General features: G+C 38.2%; 4 protein-coding genes across 6 annotated transcripts; 3 read left to right on the top strand and 1 right to left on the bottom strand.

Moving 5' to 3' along the window:
- The first annotated feature begins 43 nt into the window (after positions 1 to 43).
- On the top strand, positions 44 to 3,682 carry LOC126618368 (peptide chain release factor PrfB1, chloroplastic-like). The gene is made up of 7 exons (XM_050286408.1): positions 44 to 348; positions 789 to 860; positions 981 to 1,201; positions 1,483 to 1,686; positions 2,278 to 2,493; positions 2,747 to 2,933; positions 3,122 to 3,682. Exons 1-7 carry the CDS (start codon positions 171 to 173, stop codon positions 3,409 to 3,411), a joined length of 1,368 nt encoding a protein of 455 aa, XP_050142365.1. The 5' UTR covers positions 44 to 170; the 3' UTR covers positions 3,412 to 3,682.
- A 1,802-nt stretch (positions 3,683 to 5,484) lies between these two features.
- LOC126618360 (endoribonuclease Dicer homolog 2) lies at positions 5,485 to 15,879 on the top strand. 3 transcript variants are annotated; one of them, XM_050286395.1, is made up of 23 exons: positions 5,486 to 5,794; positions 5,953 to 6,051; positions 6,229 to 6,406; positions 6,497 to 6,610; positions 7,154 to 7,288; positions 7,505 to 7,589; positions 7,695 to 7,759; positions 8,183 to 8,323; positions 8,599 to 8,727; positions 8,808 to 8,937; positions 9,037 to 9,136; positions 9,398 to 9,593; positions 9,680 to 9,840; positions 10,051 to 10,269; positions 10,366 to 10,577; positions 10,674 to 10,948; positions 11,041 to 11,474; positions 11,637 to 11,740; positions 12,140 to 12,336; positions 12,922 to 13,131; positions 14,096 to 14,506; positions 14,834 to 15,112; positions 15,243 to 15,879. In XM_050286395.1, exons 2-23 carry the CDS (start codon positions 5,993 to 5,995, stop codon positions 15,600 to 15,602), a joined length of 4,194 nt encoding a protein of 1,397 aa, XP_050142352.1. In that variant the 5' UTR covers positions 5,486 to 5,794; positions 5,953 to 5,992; the 3' UTR covers positions 15,603 to 15,879. The 3 variants fall into 3 exon arrangements, with proteins under 3 accessions (XP_050142354.1, XP_050142352.1, XP_050142353.1); XM_050286396.1 differs by having other exon boundaries at positions 5,950 to 6,051; XM_050286397.1 differs by lacking the exon at positions 12,140 to 12,336 and having other exon boundaries at positions 5,485 to 5,794; positions 11,698 to 11,740.
- LOC126618370 (uncharacterized) lies at positions 15,839 to 19,802 on the bottom strand. Its single transcript, XM_050286410.1, has 12 exons — positions 19,421 to 19,802; positions 19,250 to 19,305; positions 19,127 to 19,160; positions 18,568 to 18,666; positions 18,339 to 18,487; positions 18,113 to 18,151; positions 17,854 to 17,946; positions 17,374 to 17,472; positions 16,899 to 17,000; positions 16,386 to 16,469; positions 16,214 to 16,279; positions 15,839 to 16,098 (listed from the first exon to the last, which is right to left on the bottom strand). Exons 1-12 carry the CDS (start codon positions 19,800 to 19,802, stop codon positions 16,012 to 16,014), a joined length of 1,290 nt encoding a protein of 429 aa, XP_050142367.1. The 3' UTR covers positions 15,839 to 16,011.
- Positions 19,803 to 19,875: 73 nt separating this feature from the next.
- On the top strand, positions 19,876 to 21,442 carry LOC126618383 (acyl carrier protein 2, mitochondrial-like). The gene is made up of 2 exons (XM_050286425.1): positions 19,876 to 20,100; positions 21,002 to 21,442. Exons 1-2 carry the CDS (start codon positions 19,876 to 19,878, stop codon positions 21,176 to 21,178), a joined length of 402 nt encoding a protein of 133 aa, XP_050142382.1. The 3' UTR covers positions 21,179 to 21,442.
- Positions 21,443 to 23,883: the final 2,441 nt, after the last annotated feature.

Raw genomic sequence — 23,883 nt, 5'->3', positions numbered from 1 at the left:
CAATTTGGTCCCGAACAGTGCGAACACCACCACGCGTCACCCACAGCGTACAAGCTAGGCGGGTTTTCTTTGTCATCCATACAATTGGACTAGCACTGGAGTCGTAAAACTATGTTGGTTTTGTGCAGAGCCTGAACTTGTTGTATCAGCAGCACAGCAGCACAGCAGCTATGGAGCGTCATCTTCGACCTGTGTGCAGCTCAACGGCCATCTTATGCCCCTCGAAGTCTCTAATTACTAAACTGCCACTGTTACTGCAAAAGCCCACTTCCTCTCCTTGCCGTTTCTCCTCCTACACTTACCCTTCCTCTACACAGCTTTCTACCTCTCATCCGCTTCGTCCTGCAGGTTTCAGTTCACGCACTGCTTTTCTTGATTTCCCTCTGCCTCTGCGTTGTTTCCAATTGTTGAGCTTTATGTTGCAATTTTGTTTATGGGATAATATATTGGGTTTGTTCTATTTTTGCCGTTTTTGTGAGTGTGTGGTTGCAAATTTGCAATTGGTTTTATATATCTCATTAACTTTTTTATGGGCTTCCACTTTCCAGTTGTTTTTGCATGTGAAATTTTCTGTTTTGGGTTTCTAGTTTCTACTTGCTTTGATTTCTTATGCTTAATATTTGAAAAATTCGATTTGACGGTTGTACTGTGGTGCATTTCACAGGACGTTACCGAAAGCAAAACACTTTAGATGCTCGAGTTTTCTATTTTTTGATATTTATTTTGTTTATATGCTGTGTAGAGAATGAATTCCGAATTGCTTACTGTTGATTTTTGATGTGACTCAGTTTTACTGGCGAAGCCGGAGAGCCAAGCAAGCGGCGGGGTCAACACCGACGCAAGAGAATGGGCAATGCAAGGTCTGTTTTGACTGCTTTTCAAGTTTGATTTGAATGAGAGCATGCGTGGTGTACGGATGGTGCTGCTTTCATTTGCACATCAATCACTGACAATGTTGTAGTTCATCTTATGTCTCACAGATTTTTATTTCTTAAGAAAGGATGTAGAAACTGCCGCAATACGCGTTAAGGAGATAAGAAACTCTGCTTGTCTGCACAAGTTAGAGCAAGAAGTTGCTGACTTGGAGTTGAAAGCAGCTGATACCGCCTTTTGGGATGATCGAGCTCAGGCTCAAGAAAACCTTTCGGCCCTGACTGATGTCAAAGACAGGATAAAATTGCTGAATGAGTTCAAATCACAGGTCTATGCCCAAATTTCTTTAATTCTGTTTAGAATATTGTTTTCGCATCGTTTCTATGGGGTGACATAGCATCGTTGTCGTTTTTCTGGATAATTGGTTGTGCTTGAAGTGTGATATGATGATATGAAGTGGGCAGTTTTAATATGAGTACAAAATCATACTGTCTAGTAGGAGATCTTTTACTAATTTACCTCTGCATACCTATGCTCATTTACAAATATTGAATATCAGAAAGTGAGCTCCTCTTAAATTGCATTGTGGATCAAATTCATTCAATGCAGGTTGAAGATGTAGAAACAATAGTCAAGCTAACCGAAGAGATGGACTCCATAGACCATGGACTTCTTGAAGAGGCTGCCAGTATCATCAAAGAATTGAACAAAGGAATGGATAGGTTTGAGTTAACTCAACTTCTTTCGGGGCCTTATGACAAGGAAGGTGCTGTCATCTTTATTACAGCTGGTGCTGGAGGTACTGATGCACAGGTAATTAGAACATATGCGCAAAGGAAGAGCAACTAGTCCTTTATGGTTCTTATAAGTTCAATGGAAATTTTAGATTCTGTGAGATGCATATGTAGGTGCTGTAACGCCATTACAGTAAAACATATTGCATTTCTCATGAATGAATTTCTTTTAGAAATTAAGACACATCTATCTCATTCATACCTGGCCAAAAGTAACTTATCTTACTACTTTTGAGAATACTGTATGGGGATGGTAAAGCTTTTGTTTCAGCAATTACTGAATTTATCATCAGCATCCCCTATTCATTGTTTAGAGGTCGCACTTGGTGCGATGGCAAGTGCCTTTGCTCATGAGCGGTAGGTCTCGGGTTCGAGACTTGGGAGCAGCCTCTCCATAAATGGGGGTAAGGCTAGCCGACATTCACCTCTCCCAGACCCTGCGTATAGCAGGAGCCTTGTGCACTGGGTACGACCTTTATCCCCTATTCATTGTTTGTGTGGACTTCTGCTTGATTCCATGGTTATGTGTTATTTAAGAGTGTTCAGGTTAGTTCACAAATCACATGTTTATGTTTTTCTTGTATAAAACCTTTGATAATTCTCAGTGCAGGACTGGGCTGAAATGTTACTCAGGATGTATGTGAGGTGGGCAGAAAAGCAGAGATACAAGACACGAGTTGTTGAGAAATCACAGGGAGAGGAAGCTGGAATTAAGTCAGCGACAATTGAAGTTGAAGGTCGTTATGCTTATGGGTATTTGTCGGGGGAGAAAGGAACACACCGTATTGTAAGGCAGTCCCCTTTTAATGCCAAAGGTCTTCGCCAGGTATCTATAAACCTTCTGGTAACTATGAATTATTAAACATTTAATTACAGAAACTGATTATGAGGGGACAGGGTTTTCCATATGTGGAGAGTTGACATTCGTCTTGTTGAGTTGAACAGCCTTAGGTACATAACTAGTTTGCTAAAAATTACTACTGAAAGTGGGCTTTGCACACATTTGGAAGGAGGGGGGAGGGAAAGAGAGTGGGCGCACATATCCTATATTGTGTGTTCTAACTTGAAGCTGTGTGCAGACAAGTTTCTCTGGCGTTGATGTCATGCCTCTTCTACCTGAGGAGTCTTTGAAAGTTGAATTACCTGAAGAGGACCTGGACATAAGTTTTTCAAGGGCAGGCGGAAAAGGAGGCCAGAATGTGAACAAAATTGAAAGTGCTGTCCGGATGACTCACATCCCCACTGGTGTTACCGTTCGCTGCACAGGTTTCCTTAGCCCCATGATTTCTTTGTTGGTTTTCACCAGTGGAAATATTTTCCCTTGGTCATTTTTTTGTTGGTGGAAGTAAAAGAATGATAGCTTCTGGCCCCGTTTTGATTTTGTATTTGTGAAGTTTAATAAAGAAGTATGTGAGCTTTGTGATGACCTCTATTTCTTGACTACTACAATGCAGAGGAGAGGTCCCAGCTTGCAAACAAGATCAAGGCTCTAGCCAGGTTGAAAGCCAAGCTGTTAGTGATTGCCGAGGAGCAAAGGGCGTCGGAAATTAAGCAAATACGAGGAGATGTGGTGAAGGCAGAATGGGGCCAACAAATCAGAAACTACGTGTTCCATCCCTACAAACTCGTCAAGGACGTGAGGACGGGACATGAGACGTCGGATATCACTTCGGTAATGGACGGTGATTTGGAGCCCTACATAAAAGCTTACCTCAAATACAAATACAGTATGAAGGTGAGCTAATTAAAATTCAGCATGTAATTAATTCTAAATTATCTACACTACTTAATGCTTGAATTGTATAATTAGAAGCCGGGTTAGGTAGACAACATCAAGAAGTAGTATAGCGAATCATACCATACAAAAATTCTTGGGTGCTCCGGGGTATCGGGTGCCCCTGGTATTTTAATCGTTAGATCTTGAAGTTTGGATTTTTATCAAAGATCTAACAATTATTATTCATTGTCAAGAACATTAGTAGTTATGTATCGAATACTAATATTTTTTTTCTTCATGATATTGGAATAATGACTCGTATTTTATAAGAAAAAGGAAAAAAAGATCTATTCGTTTACGTTTATGCAATTATAATGAATTAGGGACTCTAGATTTCAATTTTAATAATAGAAGAATTATATTTTTCTTTAAAATTTATGTAAAACGTTGAATTGGAAAATAGAAAATGACTTAGATAAAGGTGAAAAAATTTGCCATCTAGTATTACGATTTATTGGTATTTCTCTTTATTTGTAAGTAAGAGGTCTAAAATTTGATTCTCGTCAAAGATAAGTTTGAACCACATTACTATGACTGTAAATAATATCATTTGTTAAAAATTAAAAAAAAAAAAAGAACCTGTACAGTACAGGCTACGCCTACAGCCCAGTAAATAATGAAGCACCCTACGCATATCACCCCTTTCACCAAAAATCCCCACGTACGGTACTCACGGGTCTCTGTCCTCAAATTTGAATTCGGATCCTCTTTGTGAGGATCTCAGATATTTGTAAATCGTGTTCATTTATCGTACAATAATAACTGATAAAAATTAATTACATAATATATGATGAAAGGACACGATTCACAAATTCTTATGATCTCATCAAAAGGAATGTTGAATTGGAAAATAGAAAAATGACTTAGATAAAGGTGAAAACATTTGTCATCTAATACTATGATTTAATGATATTCTTCTTTATTTATAAGTAAGAGATATTAAGTTTGATTCTCGTCAAAGATGAATTTGAACTACATTATTATGACTCGTCTACTACAAGTGTAAATAATATCGTTTGTTAAAAAAAAAAAAAATCATCTGACCTGTACAATACAGGCTACTCCTACAGCCCAGTAAATAATGAAGCACCCCACGCATATCACCCCTTTCACCAAAAATTCCCATGTACGGTACTCACGGGTCTTGGTCCTCAAATATGAATTCGGATCCTCTTAGTGAGAATCTCATTCGTAAATCGTGTTCATTTATCGTACAACGGTAACTGATAAAAATTAATTACACGATGTACGATGAATGAACACGATTCACGAATTCTCATGATCTCACCAAATGAATGTTGAATAGGAAAATAGAAAAATGACTTAGATAAAGATGAAAGCACTAGCCACCTAGTATTATGATTTAATGATATTTCTCTTTATTTGTAAGTAAGAGGTCTTAACTTAAGTTTGATTCTCGTCAAAGATGAATTTGAACCACATTATTATGACTCGTCCTTTATGAGTGTAAATAATATCGTTTGTTAAAAATTAAAAAAAAAAAAAGAATTCATCTGACCTGTACAGTACAGGCTACGCCTACAGCCCAGTAAATAATGACGCAACCCACGCATATCACCCCTTTCACCAAAGAAGAAGGATTCTCTCCCTTCTCCTAATCTCCCTCATCTTCTCATTTGACCGGTCACAGATAAATTACGTCAACATTTTATATTGATTTTTTTTATAAAGATAATAAAACAAAAAATAATGTATGAGAGTAGGGGAGGAAAGATGATAAGAATAGAAGAGTAGAGAATCCTACTCTTTCACGAAAATTCCCCATGTACGGTACTCATAGGTCTCGATTCTCAAATTTGAATCCAAATCCTCTTTGTCAGGATCTCAGGAATTCGTAAATCAAGTCCATTTATTGTACAACAGTAACTGATAAAAATGAATTACACGATGTACAATGAACAGACACGATTCACGAATTCTCATGATCTCATCAAAAGATCCGAGAGGATCCTGTTGGCTCAAATTTTGTTTACCAATGAAAGAAGAAAACCCAACGACCCACAAAGAAAGTTAGAGAATCCCCCCTTCCAAGTTTAGTTTTCGACTCTCTCTCTCTCTCTCTCTCTCTCTCTCTCTCTCTACACATAATTTGATGAGAACCCAAAGCCCCCTCGGCAAGTTCTTTAAAAAGGTGACTGAGACCGACTCACTCACTCAACGTATAAATTCAATTCAATTCTCAAGTAAGTAATCCACATTTCCTGGAATCCATTCCTTTCCTCCCTCCTTCCTTGAGTCTCGCTCTTTCTTTACTCAACTCTCCCATTAAGTTTTAGTCTTGGCCTCTGCCTACGGGTAGTTGTTAGAATTCGATCCGTCGCTTGTTCTTGTAAGTTGCTAACTCAATCACATTGCTCACTCTTTCTTTCTCTGCAATTTTAATTCTCGCTTTGTTTGCTTTTCACATTTCGATTTCTTAACGAATCAATGCTTTTGTTTTTGTTCTTGTCTCTTTTTTTTTCAAATTTTTATTTATTTATGAAGCAGTGAAGCTATATCGCGGGGAGAAGCTGCAAAACCGGCTGCCATGGAGATCGACGGAGCCCAATTATCCGCTGGCCCTGATCCTCTCCCATTCGCCAGAAGGTCTTGTCTTATTTTTTTTTTTCTTTCTTCTTTTGCTCTTTTTAAATGTTAAAATTTCATTCACTTCGTACGGTGATTGCGGTTGAGTTTTTGGTTGGTGTTGTTGTAAAAGAAGGAAATTTGTTTAAATATGAAGGCTTGGTGAACCTGTCTGTTATGTTTGGTGATTGTTTGCAGTTACCAGCTAGAAGCATTAGAGGCAGCAATTAAGAAGAACACCATTGTGTTCTTGGAGACTGGCTCTGGAAAGACTCTGATTGCCATTATGCTTCTCCGCAGCTACGCTTATTTGCTCCGCAAGCCTTCTCGTTTCATTGCCGTCTTCTTGGTTCCTAAAGTTGTCTTGGTCAAACAAGTATGCACCTACTAACTCACTCTATATAACTAGTTTTACCACTTGCATATCTTAACTCTATGAGATTCTTGCTGTGTCTTTTAATACTAGCAAGCTGAAGCTGTGAAAATGCACACCGACTTGAAAGTGGGTATGTATTGGGGAGACATGGGAGTCGACTTCTGGGATGCGGATATGTGGAAGCAACAATTAGAACAATATGAGGTAGGAGTTTTTTGTTTGCCTTTTTAATACATAATGCTTTAATCTGCTTCATTTATTCAATTCATTTTGGACATTTCTTGTGATTTTAATTTCAAACTTCATACCTGTGACTTCTTGATTTGTTTCATGTTTTTGTGTTCTTCCCAAACTTTCTGTCATTGAAAACTGTTTCATGACCAAAGGCATCTGATTATTCTAAATGCACTATAAAAAAAGGTCGTACCCAGTGCACAAGGCTCCCGCTTTAAAAAATAAAATTAAAAAAAAAAAAACCTTCTATTGCACAAGTGGCAAGAACGTGTTTTGTAAATTCTCAAAGTGTCTGATTAAAAAAACACAATGACCGTTTATGTGGAGCAATTGGTAAGCAAGCCTCCCAAATCTTCAAGATACATGTAAATGCATCAGCACTAATAATTTTCTATTTTGCACCTGTCAAACGTGTGTATTTTATTCTCATCACTTAGGAGTAAACAATTGTGTGATATTCGTTAATGGATGAAAAACATTAGTGTTCTTTAACTTTCAGCTTTATAATTACAGGTGCTTGTGATGACTCCTGCAATATTGCTTAGTAATTTGAGGCATAGCTTCTTCAAACTAAGCATGATAAAGGTTTTAATTTTTGATGAGTGCCATCATGCCAGGGGTAACCACGACTATGCTTGCATAATGAAGGTGAGCGGTTTATCATTAGGTATTTGGTCATTGCCAAAATAATTACAGCGTCTTCAAAGGAAACCTGCTTGAGAGTTGATTAATTGTTTAATATTAGTTCTGTGGTCACTAAACTTGCCAGACTATTTCTGTACATTATTTGTGTGGCTTCTTCATCATGAGATTGTTGTTATAAAAAGGCTTGCTGTAATACTTGAAGGATTGTCTGATGTGCAGGACTTCTTTCACCGTGAGCTACATTCCGGTGAATCTGAACTTCCAAGAATATTTGGAATGACTGCTTCCCCCATAAAATCAAAAGGTAATGCCTTACAAAATAATTTATCATTTCATTTATTGCAATATCCAATGGTTGTCCTTCTATTCTGTTTAATTTTATCTATGTATAACTTTTCTTTTGATATAGGTGGAAATTCAGAGTCATCGTATTGGAAAATAATTGATGAACTTGAGACCCTGATGAATTCAAAGGTCGATTCTGTTTATATGAGGAAAACCTCTCTTTTTTAGCTCCCCCACTTCTCCATCCCTTTCTCGGTGTTGTATTTTTGTGTGATAATTGTTCTTTAAAGCTTTTAGGAACAATGGTAGACTGACAGGAGTTTAAATTTTACAAGCATGAGGAGTGTTTGTCTAGATGTGTAGAGAACACATGCATGTTTTAACCATGTCATTGTTAGAGAATTCTGTTATAATTAGTTGTATTATCCTAGTTCTCTGTAGACATTTTCTTGTTCTGTCTTTAGTTTTTCTCATACAACAATATCTACTTTTCATTGCTGAATTATTGTCCAATATTTTATCTTTTACCTGTGAGTTTAATATATCATTTGCTTGAACATTCTTTAAAATTACTAAACCTTTGCTTCCCCTGCTTCGTCTTGGTGGTTCAAGGTGTATACATGTGCTAGTGAATCCGTGCTTGCTGAGTTTATACCACATTCAACTACAAAGTTCAAATATTACAGGCATGAGGAGATTCCAGGTGGCTTGGTTGCAAATATAATAAACCAGTTGAATGCTTTGAAAGAAAAGGTATGTATCAAAATTTTTTATGATAAGATGTTGGCATTGAAAAATTTGTTTTTATGGGGAAGTAATTTTGCACCGTCCTCTGTAATTTAAAACTTGAATGGACATTTATGCTGCATTTCTTCTCTTCTGTTTCCTAGGAGGTGGAGTGTTATGTGCCTAATGTTTGTCTCTTTGCGATTTTGTTAAAGGGCGTATTTTTTTTTTTCAAATTTGAAAGGCAGTATAATGTTTGTCTGACAGACTACAGTACTAATTATTGGTCTATTTCTTCTCAGCATGAACTGTCACTAGAAAGTTTGGATCTCAGTCAATCTACATCACAATCCATAAGCAATAAGATGAAGAAATTTTATTCAGCTTTAACATTTTGTTTGGAAGAACTTGGTGTTTGGCTGGCTTTAAAGGTATTAAGCAATTTCCTTGGCTCTGTTCTAGTTGTCACTGAAATGAGTGACAGACTAATGGATTTGCATTTGAGGAACAGGCTGCTTGGTTCTTTTCCCAGAAAGAAAATGAATTGTTTTCATGGGGGAAACTGGATGTGTTGGGCGAGAAAATTGTGAGAAACTTCAGTTCTGAAGCTTACCAGGCATTTGCATCTTTTCTACCATCTGGTACGTGTACTGTTCATCTGGCTACTTGTGTAGAATTTGATCTGTAATTGATGCTTACATTATTTCCTTCTTTCCTTTTCTTTAACACCTTTCATTCAGATCGAAAGTGGACCATTGCGAATGACGTTACATACGATTTGGATAAGGGGCTTCTGACTTCAAAAGTTGTCTGTCTCATCCAATTGCTTCACGAATACAGGTTGACTTGTCGTGAATGACCTTTTATGTTTTTGAATATATGTAGAATGGTTTTGAATCTCTTAAGATTCGTTCTTTTAAGATCAAGATGTCCTTTGGAATGCACTGTTCCTTTTTTTGGTAAATCAATTGCCACATACTCTCAAATTTACAAAACATATATATATATAGAGAGAGAGAGAGAGAGTATACAGTTGAATATGGTACATTTTCTGCTACTCGGTTAAACATTAGATGTACTGAGTTTTTTTTATTAACCCAGGGGCTTAAAGGATTTGAGATGTATAGTTTTTGTTGAAAGGGTCATAACAGCTGTTGTCATCGAATCGTTATTTAGTACATTTTTTCCTAAACTCAATGACTGGAAGACAAAGTACATTGCGGGAAATAACAATGCGGTGCAATTCCAAACCAGAAAAAGGCAGAACGAAATTGTTGAAGAATTCCGTAAGGGCATGGTATGCTTACTTTTTTCCTTTCTGAATCACAATACCTTGTCACTTACCAATTTCCATGTTTGATTTAGAAAATGTATATTTTTCAGGTGAATATCATTGTTGCAACATCGATTCTTGAAGAGGGGTTAGATGTTCAAAGCTGTAATTTGGTCATTAGATTTGATCCTTCCTCCACTGTTTCTAGTTTCATACAGTCTAAAGGTCGTGCAAGGATGCAAAACTCTGATTATGTGTTAATGTTGAAAAGGTAATTGTTCAGTCTGTCTGAAATTAATCTCTTCCCTACTTTTTCTCTAGATGTATTTGTTGCTCTAATGAAACTTGACCATAATTTTGTTTGTGCAAGAAAATTCATATTCTACTCTCTCCTTTAGTGAATTCATATTTAGTTTGACTGTTTAGGCCAATTCTTCTAGGATCAGTTCCTGGTACTATGCCTAATTATTTTTGTCTGCAGTGGTGATTCCAGTACACATTCTCGAGTACAAAATTATCTTGCAAGTGGAGCTATAATGAGAAAGGAGTCCTTACGCCATTCTTCTCTTGCCTGCACACCTTTGGAAATTGATTTGCAGGATGATGACTTTTATCGTGTTGAAAGTACTGGAGCAAGCTTGAGCCTTGCTTCCTCTATTGGATTGATGTACTTCTATTGCTCAAGGCTCCCTTCTGATGGGTTAGTTTAGTGAAACACTCTGTAATTAATGCTGCTATGTATTCTATTCATTGATTTTTCTGATGATTTATTTTTAATTTTTAATTTATTTTTCAGATATTTTAAACCTGCTCCAAGATGGGACAAGGAGACTTGCACTTTGCATCTTCCCAAGAGCTGTCCAATACCTGATGTTCATGTAAAAGGAAATGTTAAAATTTTGAAGCAACTTGCATGCTTCGAAGCTTGCAAGGAACTTCACAAAATTGGTGCTTTAACGGATAATCTTGTTCCAGATATTGTTGAGGAAGAAGGCACACAAGAGCTTGGTAACTTCTCTAACCTTTACTTGCCCATCCTTAGCTTCTAATATCGTTTTGAACTTGAGTATGTTTTTTTACAAATTCTAATTGGGCTGTGTGCAGGATCGGAACCGTATGATGATGTACAGTGCAGCTATGTCCCAATTGAATTAGTCAAGCCCTTTTGCTCAAATGATCCTAGTATATTGTATCATTGCTACTTAATTGAGCTGAATCAGAATTTTGAATATGATATTCCAGTTCATAACATTGTACTTGGTATGAGGAGTGAGCTGGATTGCGATATTGCAAATCCTCATTTTGACTTAGAAGTCGGCAGAGGTAGTGTAACAGTAAACTTTAAATATGTTGGAGAAATTCATCTAAATTCAGAACAGGTATTGTTTTGATTTCCCTACTGCTCTTTCAGTATTATATGATGCATGAGATAAACTAACGTGTTATCATGTTCATATGACTTTATTTGTAGGTACTTCTGTGTAGAAGGTTCCAAATCACAATTTTTCAAATTCTAATTGATCACAATTTGAATAAGCTGGGAGAAGTTTTAGATGGACTTTCTTCGGGAGGAAATGTTGGGATTGATTATCTTTTACTCCCGGGGACCAGAATACATCAGGAAGCTGTGATCATTGATTGGAGATGTGTTACATCTGTGTTATTTGCATCTGAAGAATATTCCAATGATCACGTAAATTGTTCAACGCTTAACGGCTGTTCCCGTTTGGTACATACCAAACAGGGTTTGGTTTGTACATGCATGATCCAGAATTCTTTGGTTTGTACCCCTCATAATGGTACCATATATTGCATCACTGGTTTGTTGAGTAACTTGAATGGAAACTCACTTCTTAAGCTCAGGGATGGCAGAGCTCTTACGTATAAGAAATACTACGAAGAAAGGTATGTGCTTTTGCTGTATCCATGTGAATTTGTTGCCATTGATGAGCTTGTGTATCCAAGAACTTAAATGATATGCAACAAGAAAAGAACATGATGAACTACGTGTGCTAACATTGTATCCCAGCCATTTATGAGTAACTCAAAATGCTTCTCTTGTTATAGACACAAGATCAACTTGTATTTTGATCGACAATTGCTACTGAAAGGGAGACGAATTTTCCAGGTGCAAAATTATCTACAAAGGTGCAGACAACAGAAAGAAAAAGGTTAGATATTCTAATTTTTTTACTCTCATGTCGATAGCCATGCTAAGTGTATGATGAGATTTGCAGGAAAATGACATGCATGCTTTTCTTTATTGCTTTGAAAATCAGTGGATTTTGCATAAAAACTTACAATGCCTATTTTGATTAAGTTGTATAATAATGAGCAATGTTTTTCGATCGTATAAAGAGCACAATGTTCTTGCAATGTTGCATAACATTTCATGTATGAAACCAAAAGGGAATTTATGGGGCAATTCGTATCGGTTTTTCATAAGAATGAGTTAAAGTTGGAAATTTTTTTTATAGTGTCAGTGTTGAGATTTTGCCGATTGGATCCCATTCTTGTTTTCATGCTTACTTCTTGTTGAGTAATAAACTTAACGTGTTTTTTCTTTGCAGAATCGAGTCATACATCTGTTGAATTGCCACCTGAATTTTGTTCTATAATTATGTCACCTATATCAATCAGCAGTGTATATTCATACTCATTTGTTCCTTCAATCATGCATCAACTTGAGGCTTTACTTATTGCTGCCAACTTGAAAAGGATTGTTTTGGATCATTGCACACAAAATGTTATCATTCCAACCGTTAAGGTATTATACTAATTTGTTTTGAGGGGGAAAATACTATATTGTTTGTGACTTTTCTCTAATTTGATGAATTTGTTGGTTTGCTAGATTGTTTTCCCTTTCACTTCTGGCTTAGTGTTTTCTTGACATTAGTGAACTTGATCATTGTTTGTGGCTCTGCAATTAATTTGGTAAAGGCGTGAGTAAATTTATAAACTGATATGTTCTTGGTGGCTGTATGACTCCATATGTTTTCATAGTATTGACATGGAACGAGTATAATGGAGCAAAGTTTGAGTAAAACATCTGGATGGTAGAATGTCTATCAGGAAACTTGTGTAGTCTTTGCATATACATGTAGTATTGGTACCTTTTCACTTGAATATGGCACACAGTTGGACTCGGAGCTTCTTTTGTAATTTAATTTTTATTTTTATTTTACACTGCATAATTTTTCAATAAAGTTGTGGTAATGTGGTCCGTGACTATAATTTTGTTTTATTTATAGCTTTGTTAGTCCGTTCTAGTTTATCGTTGTACTATTGATATATTTGGTTTCATTGTGGTTCTGAACATTACATGTTGGTGCTATCTGATATCTATACGTAGGTCTTGGAAGCTATTACAACAAAAAAATGTCAAGAGAATTACCATTTGGAATCCTTGGAGGCTCTTGGAGATTCATTTCTTAAATATGCTGCTAGTCAGCAGCTTTTCAAAACATATCAGAACAATCATGAAGGCCTTCTTAGTGTAAAGAAGGAAAAGATAATTTCTAATGCTGCCCTTTGCAGGCTTGGCTGTGACCACAAACTTCCGGTAATATTTCTCTATTCTGTTGCTGTTAGTATTTTCCATCATTTTATTTTCGTTAGTTGTGCTGAAAGTGTTAAATGTCCTACATCGGTGGGTTCAAAGAAACCCAATGGGTTTAAATAAAATTACCCTACTCTAACTAATACTGAGGCCTTTTGTGGCAAAACCTCACACCTGACGGATTGGGCAGATGGTAAAGTTGGGGACAATATCAGTGTCGTTAGAGTGGGGCGGGCCCCGTGATCCAAAAATCCAACATGGTATCACAGCAACGGTGTGGACCCGTGCAAGCCAACGAGTTGGTGTGCAAGCCAACGAGCTTGTCACCCATAAGGAAACAAGTCTGAACTCTTAATATAGAGACGACTGCTGAGTTCCATTGAAAACAAGTGGGCCTAACGTGAGCCGACCTCTGAGTTTCAATTACCGATGTGTGGATCTTTATGTATGAACCACTAAATAAGATTACACGTGAGGGGGAGTGTTAAATGTCCCACATCGGTGGGTTCAAAGAAACCCAATGGGTTTAAATAGAATTACCCTACTCAAACTAATACCGAGATCTTTTGTGGTAAAACCCCACACCTGACAGATTGGGCATGTGGTAAAGTTGGGGACAGTATCGGTGTCGTTAGAATGGGGGAGGCCCGGCGATCCAAAAATTCAACAAAAAAGATGCATAAAGTATTACCAGGATATATAAATAAATCAATTATGTATTGAGAATGAGTCCCACATTGATGGGAGGAGGGACCTTGCATAGGCTTATAAGAGGTTGGGCTACTTCTCAAATTTCCAATTGGTTTTATGGTGGAACCCAACTTTCTTCATTCTACAACTCCAGATACTAAAACCCTCATTGTGCTGTTTCAAGTTTCCTTCATGACGTCAAATTCATTTTTTTTCTGTTTTTAGATAAATCACTTGCTGTATTTACGACTTGTTTGCCATTCGTATGATATTGTAGGGCTTTATTCGTAACGAGAGTTTTGACCCAAAAAATTGGTTTATACCTGGAGATTATTCTGGAAGTTATTTACTATATGAGGAGTTGCTTTATGACGGAAGAAAGATCTACACTAGGGAAAGACGGAAGGTAAAAAGTAAGAGTGTTGCTGATGTGGTTGAAGCACTAATTGGTGCATTTCTTAGCACAGGTGGGGAAGTAGCTGCCATGTATTTCATGAATTGGGTTGGTATAAAGGTGGATTTTGTCCATATACCATGCGAGAGGCACTTCCAACTGCAACCGGAGAAGCTTGTCAATGTCGGACGTATAGAGTCCTTACTGAAGTATTCATTCCGTGATCCTTCTCTTCTTGTTGAGGCACTAACCCATGGTTCGTACATGCTTCCTGAGATTCCAGGATGTTATCAGGTACAATGAAATTTATACATGGTATTACTATTTTGTAACTGAATGCCAACCTCCTCACGTGTGATATGCTCACACAATAACAGTGCATACTTTTACTTCATTTCAACTTCTTTGCATTGTCTGTTCAATACTTCAATGCTACATTACATTACATGATAGTAATCTGCTGCATTCGACAGTGGTTTTCTGTGCTCAGCACTGCTTAAAACAGTTTTCCGAGTCTCCATAATGCATCTTATTTCGTAGGCCATATGTTCCTTTACATGACCGGCAACCTTTCATCCTCTATCATCTGTTCTGCTCAACAGTAAATTCTTTCTTGTGCAGCGGCTGGAATTTCTCGGGGATGCTGTGTTAGATTATCTGATCACTATATATTTGTACAATGAGTATCCTGGGATGTCACCGGGAATCTTAACTGATATGAGGTCTGCCTCTGTGAACAACGACTGTTATGCTCGCTCTGCTATTAAGGCTGAGTTGTACAAGCACATTCTGCATGCTTCACACAAACTGCACAAAGATATAGTTTACACAATTGAAAACTTTGAGAGGTTATCTACGGAATCGACTTTTGGATGGGATTCCGAGACATCATTCCCCAAGGTTAGTCATCCGCCTATATATTTATATCTATGCATTAATGTATTCTACAAGAGAACTTTTTGCCTGCACGTCGTAATCGAACTCTCTCTCTGACGTGATGGTCTTATATTTTTCCCTTTATTGATAACAGGTACTTGGAGATGTTGTCGAGTCTCTGGCAGGGGCAATTTATGTTGATTCTGGATATGATAAGGAGATTGTCTTTCAAAGTATAAGTCCTCTCTTACAGCCCTTGATTACTCCAGAGACGTTGAAGCTCCATCCCGTAAGAGAGTTGAACGAACATTGCCAGAAAATGCATTATGACATGAAGAAACCCGTCAAGACTTCCCACAACGGTGAGGCTGCCATTACAATAGAGGTCGAAGCCAATGGGGTCACGCACAAGCATACATCAACAGCTTCTAATAAGAAGACGGCATTGAAATTAGCCTGCAAGGAAGTTTTGAGGTCCTTGAAAGAAGCTACGCAGCCTGCAACAAATTCATGAACATTTGTTCTACTGCTAGATAATAACGTGTTGGAGAACCAACGGTGTAGCCATGTCTAAAGTTACAGTATCTTCTCTAAAGGTGCGGTTGCGGTGCTGTAATTGGGCAAGAATTGGCGGATGGATTATATGTATGGATCTGTCGTTGGCGGATTAATGCAATTTTTGTACTGCTTTGTGCTAAAATATTGGCATACTTGATCCGTCCGTCAGGGAATTCCTCAGAACCCTAAACCTAATCAAACCATAATGCATTTTCGGTATTTTGGAAAGAAAACAGATGTACATGTAAATATGATTGTATGTTTTCCTTCAACATGGTTTCGATGTAGCCCCTCCCATCGAAGGCAGTGTCTCGTGGGTTGCTGCTAAATCAAATACAACAAGCTAGAGCTTCGGATCAAAAGATTCATGATGCCTTCTTTTTCCCAAACAGTAAGCTCAATGAGTAAGTGTTCCCCTTCCGTGCAGCTGCTTCAACTCGATTTCCACCAATCTAGGAATTGTATTAAACCAGCAACTCCATGTCAGTGTCAGAAATGCAGGCAACGGCCGAAAAGGAAAGGGCAAACTCATGCTAACCACAGATAAACCAGAGGTACAGAAATTACCTTGTCCATGAGCCAATAACCAATAGTTGGCATGTATTGCACCAAGTACATTACAGCCAGCACAGGCTACAATACAATCAATAACAAAATATGGATAAGCGTAACTAGGATAACATACATATTATCTTGGTAGTTAGACCTATACAATGGATGGCGATACTAATGTCAATACCTGGTAAGATATCCAAGCTTCTTTCAGACCATGGGTGGCAGCAACTATCGTCAACTCTGCACATCTTTCTGACGACACACGCTTCTGTTAAAACAGAAAAATAACACAAAAGGATTAAGAAACATTTCAATGCTAGAGGTTCAAATTATAACATGTCCCCAGCCCATTAACGCCCTCTCGAGTCAAAACGGGTTAAGTAGGCAGCACATAAGTAATGAATGAAAATAAATTAGATGTTTGGAGATAAACATACACAGCCAGAATGAATAACACATAGGGAGAAGGGGGAAAAAAGAATAATACATACATACATATATATCATCCTGGGGAATGATCCTGTGGAGAGTCATCCACTCAGGATGCCTGTTGATTGCACTAAATAGAAGGTGTGAGTGTGGGTGGGTGGGGGTAGGGTGAGTTGGGGGTTCTCCGCATGTTGTTACCCATACAGGGGGCAGGAGGACAATTTCATGTAGACATAACAAGATCATGGTAAGGACAATAAGAGCTAACCTCACGAGAAGCTTTATTTTCTGAGCTTGCTGCTCCAGAAGCATTTGATGTTTCTATTGGCCCAGGGCAAACAATGGTCACCTGGATTCCTTTCTGACACAGCTGTACTCAGGAAAGATGAACTAGCACCATTTGGTAAATATAGCAAACAGATATTATAGTTATATTAACAGTTTCATTTTGATAAGAATCATTTGAATAACGCATAAACACACCACTCCTCTTTGTGTCGTTATTAAGTCTAGATACAATGGAGAACTTTGATTAGTGAGAATTGTAAAGATTTTCCACTCTTATAAGATATTTGCATCATTCTAAAGTTTCCTATCTTTACCATTCCATTTCTTTGCTCAAAATCCTAAACTACCAGTGCAGTGTGTACTGTCACAATTAGTCCATCGTAAGGGACAAAGTATTAATGCCATTTAGCTCATGAGATATGAAATACATACAAGTCATAGAAATTCTATTTTACCTCAGAACGCAATGTGTGAAAGTACCCGTTTAATGCGTGTTTAGAGGCAGAGTACATGGCCTGACCTGGCGCCGGTGTCTTTCCCGCAGCACTGCTCATCTGCACATAAATTTAAGCAAACAAAAAAAAGATCTAAGAAGGGTGGAGAACAAAAATGGAAAACAAGCACAAAATGAAGATAATAAGAGAATATGCCTGACAATTAACACCAACAAATAACTAAGTACCTAATGTACTTGAATGCATGACAAATCCTATTAACTTATGTCTAGGTAGTCAGCATAACTACAGTCTTGGACATTTGAGATAGTCGTGTGCAGGATAAAAAGTATCGATCCATTAGGTTCTTTACTAATCACATGTCACACTGCATAAAGCTATTGTGTAAGTCCTGCTGAAACTAATTAAAATTTATCCAATATATCTTTTCAATGAAATGAGTGGGTATGGCAGAGAATTTTAACAATATTTTCAACTTACCACAACAAAATGTCCCTTCCCCCGCCTCAGCATGTAAGGTGCTAGCAACCGAGTAAGCGTTAGTGTCCCAAGAACATTGACATTGAATGTCTCCTACTTGCAAGAAAGAGTAAACAGGATCACTTTCATACATAAGCATTTTAAAAGTATAAAAAGGAAGGAAAGTAGCAAAACATGGCTCATTGATCCATAGGAGCCGGTAATTTTCTTAGAGATATATATAGCATCAAACAACCCAAGGACTCCACATACACAATACCTTCAGACTCTCCTCAGTAACATCCAAAGCTGAAGTTTTCTGCCATAGGACAAAAAGAACAGAGTTAATTAGTTTCTACTTCTCCTGTCATAAACACAAGTGCTCCAACATACGAGAATTATAAGTAGTTAAATTTCAAATTTTAAGTTTGCATTTATGGGTTTCAATTGATTGTCTCAATAACCAACAATGCCTCACACTCAGAAATTAGGAATTGCCCACTTACAGGACGCTCAACAGCTGCATTGTGGATCATATAATCAACACCAGCATTAAGAAAGAAGGACTCTGCTTTCTCTACAGCATCCTTGAGATGATCTTCACCAGATGCCAAATCCAATGGCAAAACCTTTACACCATCAGGTACATGTTTACCTGGGCATGCTAACCAAATTAAGAGAGAGAGGGGAGATGTACTTAAAAAAGGAATGATAGCTATCCATAAAAGAACAGACCAGTCAGTTCTCTCTTGACACGCTCCAATTCAGCTTCATTACGTGCAGAAATAATGAGCTTAGCCCCCAATTTCGCAAGTTGCTTAGCAAGAATCTCCCCTTCACACAAACGTTACAGAGAGAAAAGTGAGAAAGTTTACGCATGGAAAATGACAATTGAGACGAAATTGAGGGGAACATTGGTTCAAAGTATTTGGGCAATTTTCACCAGATACAAACCACAACAAAGATAAAAGAATCATCCTCATGAATGTATACGTAACATTGCAGCAACATAATATGCACTATCCATTGGGAAGCAGACAAATATACAGTTTTGTTGCTACAACAACTAAACTTATGTACGGAAACATTGTCCATGTACTTGATAACTGTCATCATTTACCATCCGCCAAGGTCATTGTTGCCAGAATAATAGTAATGATACAAACGGTGGTGATAATAACAATGAAAAGTATGAAAATGGTGACAATAACAAGGACAAGTAACTGAGGCTTTACGAAAACTAATAATCTGCAGAAAATTGAAGATAGAAAATCGAAGAAGAAGATTGAGATACCAATTCCGCGGCTAGCGCCAGTTATCCAAACAACCTGAAGAAATATGAGAATTACCGATTTGAAGAGAGAAATCAAAAGAAAAGAAACAAGCTTTTGATATTGATATGAAAAAATGGGGTTACTTTATCTTCAATCTGGTCGCGCTTCGCACCGCCCTTGGACGTCAAAGTAAAATCCCCTGCAGCACACGCTTGTAAGAGCTCAGAAATTCACAGATACATGTTCCTTGATAATATTAATAAATTGGGAAGACTGGAAATTGGGAAGAAGAAGGAAGAATAATAATGCCATACCATCAGCTGTTGCAAATTTGATTGCTAAAAAAACAAACAGAAACAGAGAAACGAAGACTATCACCGCCACCACCATCGCCATCACTTTCCTTTCACCACCACTCCAGGCTCCAGCATTCGAGAGTCGAGACCAGTGGATTGGTTGCTGCTGCCGGTAAATCGGGTTCGGTTCAGTTATACTATTGCTTTCTTGTTCGGTTGCCTTTCCGGCCCAACCCAACTTCAATTTGGATCTGGATAGATTTTGGAGGGTAGTGTTTTTATTCGTCTCTGAAAAAGCCCACATTTTCCAACAACTTTGTACCCGAACGACGACGTGTGACCCCAGAATGTGGCTCTCTCCGTCTCTCGCGGTCTCACCCAACAGAGAAGAGAAGGCCATTTCTCTCTCGCCCTCATACTGTAGCCGACTGATAGTGCAGTAGCAGCAGGGACGAGCGAAGAAAGAGCTCTCAATGGCGGCGTCTGCGAGGAACGTACTACTCAAGCACCTGAGAGTGCAGGTTCAAGCCGTGCCTTCTAACCCTAGCTCCACCGCCCCTCTCTTCCTCTCCCCCTTTGCCGCTATCCGACGCCGTCTCTTCTCCGAGGAGGTCAGGGGCACCTTCCTCGACAAATCTGAGGTCACCGATCGGGTCGTCTCCGTCGTCAAGAACTTCCAGAAGGTCGATCCTTCCAAGGTATATCAATCTATCTATAACTGAGATAAAAGCCTCCGATTTTCTCAGAAAATGGAATTGAATGTTTGTGGGAACCATTTTTCTAATGAATTGCAAGTTTGAACTAGTAGTTATTTGGTTGTTGTTGTTGTGAAGGGTGGTCATTTTGTGTATGAGGAGTTGATTTTATACTTGTAAGATCCGTTGTATTGAATAATTAGGGTTTTTGGTAACGTCAAATTTTTGCTGGTTGCACTGTCCAGTCATAGCATCTTATTGAATGTACCCATATCCACAAACAGAACATCTGTATGCCTATATGTTGATGGTGAATTGAAATATTGCTATTTGGGTTTCTACAAATTTTGGGCTGACGATGAAGTCATTTCTTCCAATGCAACAGCAATGGCTGGTCGATTACATTATTCAGTTTTTCCGCTGTCTTGTTTTTATGAGAAACAAATATGCACAAGTAGATATGTGCAACGAGGATAGATATGTGAAGGGCGTAGATCATATACTCTGTCACTAATGTTACAGTATTGATTAACATTGTTGATAAAGATGGGGGGTGAGCTGAGCTCTCATTCCTGCATCTGTTACTAATAGTTGTAAATGTATGATATTTCATGAGCATTCTTTTTTGTCTTTCTTCTTTGACCTTACACAAAGACTTGAATGTGTTTCTCTATTTTGCTTTTGCATCAGTTTCTATATAGGATGAATGTCTCAAGTATAACAGCACGGCCCCTTCTTGTTTGTATTTCTTATTGTTTTGCTTGAGTTGGTGCTTATATGTTCGAACGTGCTCATGTCCATTCACATTTCATACTGATTTCGTTTATAAGGCCATTATATTAATGCATTTTCATTATATTTCAATAATCTGATCTCCTGCGCATTGTTTTTCTTATTTTGGTAGGTTACACCAAATGCTAATTTTGAAAGTGACCTGGGGTTGGATAGTTTAGATTCTGTGGAGATTGTGATGGCTTTGGAAGAGGAGTTTGGGTTTGAGATCCCTGATAACGAAGCTGACAAGATCAAGTCAATTGGTCTGGCTGTGGACTTTATTTCTTCTCACCCTCAGGCGAAGTAGGGGAAAGGCATGACGCTCCATTTTTAATTTTCTCCTGTTCCCTGCAAGGGTTTAGCTGTTAGAACTTTTGGATTTTTATAAAGGTGCCATTTTGGGATTTCTGCTCCTCCTATGAATGCTGTTTAAAGAGAGTAGTATTTTTGGTATGTTCAAAACTTGAGTGTTGCGGTTCCAGTTTTATGGAAAGTGTGTTGAAAACAACTCTTTGATTGTTTCATTGATGTTTTGTTGAAATAAAAGCAATCGAGTTTATTGCTTATTAAACATTGCCGTTGACGATTAGCCGTGGCTTTTGGTTTCAGCTTGCTTGGTAGAAAAAAAGAGCTTGCATGATCTTTACCCTCGAGTACCTAGTTTATACTATATTGCTGGATTGCCTTTCAGTGTTTGTGCTGATTAATTTTGATGTACTACATCTAGAGCTTAAATGCCCATCTTTTTCCACAACTTTTACAACTATACTTCGGTTTGGTTTGTGCCATATAAAATTTTTGCTCTTCTAACTTGTATGGTCGTTTCTCATGAGTAATTGCAGAGCTTTATCTTCCTCGTTGTAGTTGTAGACTAGTTACTTCTTAACTGTAAGTGAAATGCAACGAATGAAAGACTAATTTTATATTCAAATTTGAGTTTAGTTAAGTTGGCTACAGGAGTCCTCTTTTTTGCATTCAAATTTAACTTTATTTTAGATTAATTTAAGGCTTACTTTTGGCTACGTCTCTGGAACTCGATTTTAATCTCATTTTGCTTCATGTAACTCAAAAGTCGTTATTTTACTTGATGAAACTCAAAATTCGCTTCACTTTGCCTCATTGGGTGTTGGGTATGTTATCAGAGGTGAACTATTAAGTTTAAGGGAGAATAGAGAGTCTGCAAGTTAAAGTGAAACAAAGGGAAAAGATAAAGTTCACAAGTCAAAGTAAGTTTCAATAAGTAAATTCATGGCTTTTAAGTTACAGAGATAAAGTGAAATTAAAATAGAGTTTCACGAGATGTAGCTAAAAGCCTTAATTTAATGTAAATTATAGTTTTGTATTATCATATTAACGCAGCAAGACACAATAATCAATGAGTAATACCTATAAAATATAATTTGTAATTGTGCAGGCGAATGGCCGCACCAACGAGGATTTCTCATGCATACAACGACGACAACAACAACAACAACAACAACAACAACAAAGCCTTTTCCCACTAAGTGGGGTCGGCTATATGAATCCTAGAACGCCATTGCGCTCGGTTTTGTGTCATGTCCTCCGTTAGATCCAAGTACTCTAAGTCTTTTCTTAGAGTCTCTTCCAAAGTTTTCCTAGGTCTTCCTCTACCCCTTCGGCCCTGAACCTCTGTCCCGTAGTCACATCTTCGAATCGGAGCGTCAGTAGGCCTTCTTTGCACATGTCCAAATCACCGGAACCGATTTTCTCTCATCTTTCCTTCAATTTCGGCTACTCCTACTTTACCTCGGATATCCTCATTCCCAATCTTATCCTTTCTCGTGTGCCCACACATCCCACGAAGCATCCTCATCCCCGCTACACCCATTTTGTGTACGTGTTGATGCTTCACCGCCTAACATTCTGTGCCATACAACATCGTTGGCCTTATTGCCGTCCTATAAAATTTTCCCTTGAGCTTCAGTGGCATACGACGGTCACACAACACTCCGGATGCACTCTTACACTTCATCCATCCAGCTTGTATTCTATGGTTGAGATCTCCATCTAATTCTCCGCTCTCTTGCAAGATAGATCCTAGGTAGCGAAAACGGTCGCTTTTTGTGATCTTCGCTAGATTGCTCCGGTCATTAGTGTGGATAAGTATATAAATGGATAGAGATAGGAAAGCAAACACAAGATGTACGTGATTCACCCAGATTGGCTACGTTCACGGAATAGAGGAGTTCTCATTAATTGTGAAGGGTTTACACAAGTACATAGGTTCAAGCTCTCCTTTAGTGAGTACAAGTGAATGATCTAGTACAAATGACATTAGGAAATATTGTGGGAGAATGATCTCGTAATCACGAAACTTCTAAGTATCGGAGTGTGGTATCGTCTTGACTTGCCTTATCTGTCTCATAGGTAGATGTGACATCTTCTCTGGAAGTACTCTTCCTCCATCCAGGGGTGGTATCTTTAACTGGTGGAGATGCACAAGGTAATGTATCAATTTCACTTGAAGCTTACTTGTAGTTTCAGGCTTGGTCAAGCGCGATACAAACCATGTAGTAGGAGTCCCCAAGTCGCCGAGCTAGGGGATCTGCTGAAAGATGTGACAGACAAGGTAAGCAATCAGAGCTCCGGCTGATTGTTCACATTCTCCTTATCTTGCAGGCAGCATGAAGGATAAAGAGAAGAAAAATGAGAAGAGATGATATGGGATACTTTTGCTTTTGAAGAAGTAACTTTCCACAGGCTTATTCTTGAACTGAGCTGGAGGGTTTTCTGGTTTCCTCCAGAGTATAAGGCCGACTGAAGAATTTGAGGGTCAAAACAAGTCCATCAAATCTAGAGTATGTTCGACCCTGCTGATATGGGATACTTTTGCTTTTGACAGAGTAATGGATGTATCGGCACGTGTGCTGTTACGTTTGTCTCCACATGCTTCCTTGTATCATTCTCACTTGCCCTATTTGTTCCTCAGGCAGATGCGGTATCTTCCCTGGGAGCATAAGATGTTGAAGATGAGTACTCGAGAGCAATACC

This window comes from Malus sylvestris, chromosome 4 (genome assembly GCF_916048215.2).
Source record: "Malus sylvestris chromosome 4, drMalSylv7.2, whole genome shotgun sequence".
Taxonomy (NCBI): Eukaryota; Viridiplantae; Streptophyta; class Magnoliopsida; order Rosales; family Rosaceae; genus Malus; species Malus sylvestris.
Note: the sequence above shows the minus strand (reverse complement) of the source record. Positions and strands in the feature narration are given on the sequence as shown.

Bases quoted from the DNA above. Each gene is read 5' to 3' on its own strand.
- LOC126618368 (XM_050286408.1), top strand. From the start codon at position 171: ATGGAGCGTCATCTTCGACCTGTGTGCAGCTCAACGGCCATCTTATGC. The intron at 1,687-2,277 runs GTAATTAGAACA...TTCTCAGTGCAG, and splicing joins CTGGAGGTACTGATGCACAG to GACTGGGCTGAAATGTTACT. The intron at 2,934-3,121 runs GTTTCCTTAGCC...ACTACAATGCAG, and splicing joins TGTTACCGTTCGCTGCACAG to AGGAGAGGTCCCAGCTTGCA.
- LOC126618360 (XM_050286395.1), top strand. From the start codon at position 5,993: ATGGAGATCGACGGAGCCCAATTATCCGCTGGCCCTGATCCTCTCCCA. The intron at 7,590-7,694 runs GTAATGCCTTAC...CTTTTGATATAG, and splicing joins TTCCCCCATAAAATCAAAAG to GTGGAAATTCAGAGTCATCG. The intron at 11,741-12,139 runs GTTAGATATTCT...TTTTCTTTGCAG, and splicing joins CAGACAACAGAAAGAAAAAG to AATCGAGTCATACATCTGTT.
- LOC126618370 (XM_050286410.1), bottom strand. From the start codon at position 19,802: ATGGCCTTCTCTTCTCTGTTGGGTGAGACCGCGAGAGACGGAGAGAGC. The intron at 19,161-19,249 runs GTAACCCCATTT...ATATTTCTTCAG, and splicing joins GCGACCAGATTGAAGATAAA to GTTGTTTGGATAACTGGCGC. The intron at 16,470-16,898 runs GTTAGCTCTTAT...CTGTTTTAACAG, and splicing joins AAAATAAAGCTTCTCGTGAG to AAGCGTGTGTCGTCAGAAAG.
- LOC126618383 (XM_050286425.1), top strand. From the start codon at position 19,876: ATGGCGGCGTCTGCGAGGAACGTACTACTCAAGCACCTGAGAGTGCAG. The intron at 20,101-21,001 runs GTATATCAATCT...TTATTTTGGTAG, and splicing joins AGAAGGTCGATCCTTCCAAG to GTTACACCAAATGCTAATTT.